Source organism: Opisthorchis viverrini (genome assembly GCF_000715545.1).
Source record: "Opisthorchis viverrini unplaced genomic scaffold opera_v5_409, whole genome shotgun sequence".
NCBI classification, from domain to species: domain Eukaryota; kingdom Metazoa; phylum Platyhelminthes; class Trematoda; order Opisthorchiida; family Opisthorchiidae; genus Opisthorchis; species Opisthorchis viverrini.
In genome coordinates this window covers 336415-342455 of record NW_008752066.1, presented here as the reverse complement: position 1 = coordinate 342455, position 6041 = coordinate 336415, and the positions used below count along the sequence as shown (strand labels likewise).

Below are 6041 nucleotides of genomic sequence, written 5' to 3'. Positions count from 1 at the left end.
CATTGACGAAGAACTCTGGCTCCGGTGCCGGAGATATCGGGGATGTCTTTCTTAAGCTTGAAAGCAAATAAGCAAAACGAAAACCGAAAAATACTCGGCTACTTTGTAAAATAGTTTGGCAGTGGTCGAACGCAGATATTCTGTTACTGTAAGCAGTTTCATTGAGCAATGCACTGCAGGAGCTGATCCAGCTGATTTCCCCCCAAAAATATGAACTTTTCTACAAGTATCACTGTGCGGAAAACAACAGGTACTAGCGAAAACAGTGTCACAAATATTGGGTATGTTTCAAGCCTTGTAACGGCAGTCGTTCTCTCGCTTGACGGACGGATTATGGATGTTACTTGCCCAACTGCATTTGTTCATCGTCAAGGTTATTTTGGAATTCAGGATGGCTATGAAAGGTCTGGCGTTTGTTCGAAGTTTGAGTGGAACTAAAATAAGAAAAGCCGTTTTCAAAGAAGTACGTGAGAACTTGCCGGAATACAGACCTAAACCCGATTAACTAAGTCAGTTACGATTGGCGGTTGTGAAGACGCACGCAAAATAACTTTTATTTGTGAAGTCCAGCTTTAGGTAGTACATCGTTATAACTACTTACAGATATCTTCCGCGATGTTCCCATATCTGCTGAATTGTCCTACCGTCAGTTTTCATTTTTTTCATGAAGAGAGCGAGTGTTTTCTTTTCTCTGCTTTCATACTGGCAAAGGCCTATCAAGATTTTGCAAACTCCAATTTGAAAATGATGCGCATTTTTCGAGCATCGAGGGGGGTGAGCGATGTGCGTGTGTGCCCTCCGATACTCAAATTTTGAATACTAAACCTATTATTTTGATGGAGTGACCATTGAAGGACCAGTCGAAAAGGGCCAATCTGGAGAGAGGGTTCGGATCAATCGGTTATAGATAAAACTGAGCGCTTCGGTGTAAACTGTCGCCTATCTTCCATAGATCACTATGTGTGGTCGAGTGGAGACCGATTTGCGTGAAATGTTACTATCAAAAAGATGAGAGCTCATGGTGAGTACTTTTGAAGGACGGCGAAAAACGAGCACTGTGGAGCGATAGCCACTGTGGAGGGATTTCACCATAGAGTTTGCTTCACATTTCAACCGGTACATCAAGTCATGGACCAAGCCTCGGCTGGAAATATTTAGAGGCCTATAGTTTAGCCGGTAGTCAATAAACGAGGGTGTTCAACACGATTGTCGGTATTAGAAAACCTTAATCAGAGGGCCTGAATAAACTCCTTCTTATTAGCATCTCAGATACTAATATCGTCGGCTTTGAAACCCCAGTCTAGAGCTCATCCCACTGCCTGTAAGGCAGGCCAGAAACAGACCTGGCACTTTTGGTCGTAAGCGCTTTCTCCTGATTCGGCCAAAACAACAAACGTCAATGGGTGATTTCTAAAGGTAAGTCAGGGTAGGCACGTCATCAGTGTGCTCCGCTATTGGATGCGAATACAGACTCTCTCCACCACCCGCTTTGGGGAAGTGCCATTGTCTCACGCCATTTGACAGGGAATGCGCAGTCAGCCCACGCAGTTTGCAGTCACGCGGCTAAGGCGAGGACAACAACCAATCAGGAGTGACGCACGTACGCGTCTGTACACCTGCGACGTACATGGACAATCAGGGGAAACGCGTGCGTCATGAGCGTATAAAATTCCCTAGTGGATGATCTTCACCACACGTAGCAATGAGTGAAGCCGCAGAAACCCAGAGCTATTTAGATTCACTCTCTGACAGGGAGTCGTTTTCATTACTGGATTCTGATGGTGACGATGATGACAGCAGACAAGAGGTATCAAATTTGGTTGGCGCGGAGGAACGGCAGACGGGGATGTTCTCATCAGCAACTGCAAGTGACGGACAGGCAACGCCCAGACGCTGTAAAACCGAACGAGGAACTACCGGGGCTCCTGAGAAACGGGAAGGTAAAAGTGATCGTAAAACGGCCAAGCAGATGACTGAGCGAAAACGTCGAGACCGTATTAATGCCCTGTTAAGCACTGTACGGACATTAATATTGAGGCTGCTACATAAAAATGTAAGTTATCTGTTAAATTATACCAGTATTCTAACGGTGTTAAGTCATTTATTAAGGAAATCTGATTGACGGATTCGTTAGTTGTTATAATAGGCCGTACTGCATTAATTAGAGGCAGGCGGCAGATATAAATTTCAGATTTCACCTTCAGTTAACTAATAGTGTGGATCAGCGTAAATGTGCAAACGGAACCCACGGACTTTCCAGACATACCCTAGGTCCCTCAGCCACTTTTATTGGTTCGGCAAAACAGGATTTTCCTGATTAACTGACGTTATCCAAAAGCGACACTGTTTTCTTTAAATTTTGCCACCAGCGTTTTCACCCTTGAGATTCCAGCTTTTCACGCGCTGAACACTTGTATGTCTCAGTAGCACAGGTTACAATTGGGGCTCATCCATCGGTAAAAATCTCATCAAAGTCCTATTCATTGCCTTGAACATTAACTAACACTACTAACTATTTTTTGAACGTTATTTAAATGCGTTTTCAAACAATCTATGCTGAAAAGCCGAGTAGCACTGTGAAGTTGTTTTATCCTCTTTGTGAATCATCGGCTGTGTGTATATCGTGAAACTCCCGCGAATTTTAAACCCGCACCTTCCAGCTAGTACTCTGGATGGACACTTGACGTCCGGCAGCTAGCGGCTAAGCAACAAAGTGGTTAACTCACGCTAAGAATATTACGCAACTGCTCCTTCAGTCCTAGCATCTTCATCACGAGGTCGTTTGTTGACTGGCTTCCCTGCTCTGCCCTTTTGGACATGTTACATACCACTCAAATATATTTTAACACGTGGTATATGTATGACTGAACTATAGTCTCTTGATTGAACGACAAACAGTCGAGAACTGTCGGAGAGTTTTCGTCAAACTTATGAGCGGCATTTTCTGGGTATTTTCTTTTTATGTCGGTCAGCTGGATCCTGAGTCACTTTAGTTGGTCACAAACGATAGGTTTGGTTGAAGTTTGTTAAATTCCATGCAGAAATCAAGCTGCGAGCGCACCAATTGCACCTATAATAAATATGCAACACAATGTTTACAAAATGTAAAATATTTAATGAACCTGGAGAAGCCCTCCTATTTAACGAATTCCAGTAGCCTAATCAGTAAGTTGGTGAGTTTCATTAGTCTCACGAAGTAAGAAAACTACGAATGGCGAGCCGCTTGAAGGTTAGACCATGCATGCACGCAGAATCGATACGAACCGTTCGAATGTCGCTTTGCTCTTGAGACTCATTCTTGAAGCCATATTTATTGACCGCTTTGGGACTATTTCCCTGTTTTGTCACGTAAAGTACACTTCGCTAAACCGCACACCTGTACCAGTTCAAACGTACAACTGGCGAGCTCTGTCGTCGATTCGGTGGTTCTCGTTCTTTCTAAGTGGAACTCTTCAGATTGAGCAGAGCGAGACTAACGGTAGTCCTTCCCGACAGCGAATTCTCCCAGGATCATACAAAACCGTCCGCTTCTCTGAAGCATCCATGTTTCTCACCTGTTTTTGCCCTGCAGCCCGACAACAGACAGTCTCACACTCACATCGCAGTTTTCGACACCAGAGGAAACGGCTTAAGAAGGCTCAGTATAAGCGATAGCTTGTGGGAAGTGCTCCCTTCTGAGGGGGAACCTTGGGGAAGCGAAAGTTGTTTTTGTAGAAAGAACCGATTTTGCAGACGTTGATCTTATTTCCAAAAGGACCTACAATCGCCAAGCTTACTTTTCGTGTAAAAATTTGCAGGTTGCTTCAAACACTCCAGCGGTTGTTGGGCCACTGACTTCTCCTGGACTGAATAAATTGGTTCAGTGAGACAAACATCCGTAATTACCTACCTAGTGCTGTAAAAAGTGAAGACAGGGTCGGATACCACACAAAGCCTTCCTTACTGGCCTTGGCCTCCGTAGGTCGACGGGATTAGTCTCAGACGTAAGGCCTTATCCCGTTGAGCCCTTCGTAACCAAACGGAGCTACAGCGAGGGTGGGTGACTGGTCCGGTAAGTAGTCGGACCATTCAGCGTTGGTCAGATGGTTTATTCAACAGTTAATCAAAGCTGTTTTCTTCGTGTTCTTTGACAAAATTTCATTTTTTTCTGTGCCCGCTACTGACTGGATTTCGTTTAGGACTTATTCCCAAGGTAGAACTTAACAACTATGTGTTCACCTGTGTGGGACGTCCAGTGCATACACAGTACTACCCAGTTGCACATTGGACAGTTGGACGAAAGATGCTGTGACCGAAAGATGCGCCAAAAATTATTCATGTCCCTAGTTGTGTGGTGGTCTCCTTCATGGAATTAGCCAAAATCGATCCATCCGTAAAGTTGACCTCTCCTGAGACGGTACAGATAAGCGCGAGGTTCAAAAAGCCAGTTTATATCTTTCGAACAGCCTACTACATCGAAAAGAGCTGTGAAAAACTAGCACCTCTAATACTGTCGTGAAGTCAACCACACTTTATTTGCTGATGCTGTAGGACAACATCGAGGATCAGTTATTAGACAGGACAGGTCAACTAATTCGCATGGTGCTCGTCAGATAGGCACAGCAGGACTCTTCTTCAGAGAGACCGCCAAAGAATTGCGTTTTTGTTCTGTCCTATGGTTTATCCTATAATAAGTACAAGATTGCAAACGCAATAGTTCCTAAACTAGGAGGAATTCAGTTCTTGACTCTCGAAAGAGGTAGCCTCTCTTGTGGCATCCTACTTTAGCTTTGTTTGAGCATACAGAGTAAGAGTAGTAAGCTGTTTTAGCCAAATCAATTCTGACTGCAGGTTGATTTAATTCCGCCCATCTGTTGCGTTCTCAATTGAATACAGCCTAAACATCATCGTAAGCTTGAGAAAGCCGATATTCTGGAGTTGGTTGTTTCGTATCTGAAGCGGGAACTGAACAAAACCAGACGTACCACCGAATCTACGCAAGGATACAATCCAGTTGGGCCTACATCTCAAATGGAATTCAATCAGCAAGCCGAAGTGAATTGCTCAGACTTTCAGAAACCAAGTTGCGCTTCTATCAAACCTCAGGATCTACCCATTGGACAGCATCATTACCACACGTACAACTTACCTTCTTTGCACTACCAGGACCCTCATCAGACTTCGCATTCCACGTTCAATTTACTTCCAGGGAAGTCCTTTCATGAGTCTGCATTCAATCGACCAGCAGGAACAGCCTGCACAACAAGGAGGCCTCTCGGCAAACTAGATAACAGTGAGAGGGTAAACCGTGTTCCAGATCAGTTTAACGGGCCGATCATACATCCCTTGCCAAATCCGAACGTTGCCTACGAACAGTTCGCCCGATTTCACTTCACAATGGAACAACCCATTCCATCCTCAAACGTACCCACTCTTACCTATCCTTCCTGCTGGGCCACAGTACCGGGCACTGGTTATCGCACCGACGAAAATGGGCACCACCACCCTTGTATAACCCAGACGCATTCTCCTCTGTGGAGACCGTATATGTGACCTAACATGATCTGGAAAGCTTCCTGTTTACCTACTTCATCTATTCGTTCACTTTCATTGACACTGTTTTATTATTATCATTAAACTTAATACCAATCTTTATTGCCAAAGTTTTAGATCTGCTTGTTTGTCTTCACTGTCCTCCATACCCACGTGATTTCATTGGGCGGGCACAGGATTGCATCGTACAAGCTAGTTCAAAAAAGATACAAAACCAGTGACCCTCTTTCAATGATATCAGTGTTTCTTTGCACTACGAAAGATATTTGTAGTGGAAGTTTCTCCTTTCAAAATTTCCGGTCGCTATAAAAAGCCAGTGTCGCTGTCTGCATGGTAAATGCAATTCTTTCAACAAAAGCAGGACACTTGCTGGGTCTACGTAATAGGCTTTGTGTGAGTCAGACACCTTCATCACATCTGACTGTTCTGCTGGGTTCAGATTGAACTCTGAAGTTCTCGTAACACAGCCAGCCCTCATTTAGGATAATTGGGATTCATATCCTGTTAAG

The 6041-nt window shown here is 44.3% G+C and overlaps 1 protein-coding gene across 1 annotated transcript; it reads left to right on the top strand.

Annotated features, from left to right (window-relative positions):
- Window positions 1–1702: 1702 nt before the first annotated feature.
- T265_10806 (hypothetical protein) lies at window positions 1703–5532 on the top strand (the record flags this gene model as incomplete). The annotated part of the gene is made up of 2 exons (XM_009177280.1): window positions 1703–2053; window positions 4876–5532. The coding sequence occupies 2 exons, from the start codon at window positions 1703–1705 to the stop codon at window positions 5530–5532; spliced, it is 1008 nt and encodes a 335-aa protein (XP_009175544.1).
- Between the last annotated feature and the right edge of the window lie 509 nt (window positions 5533–6041).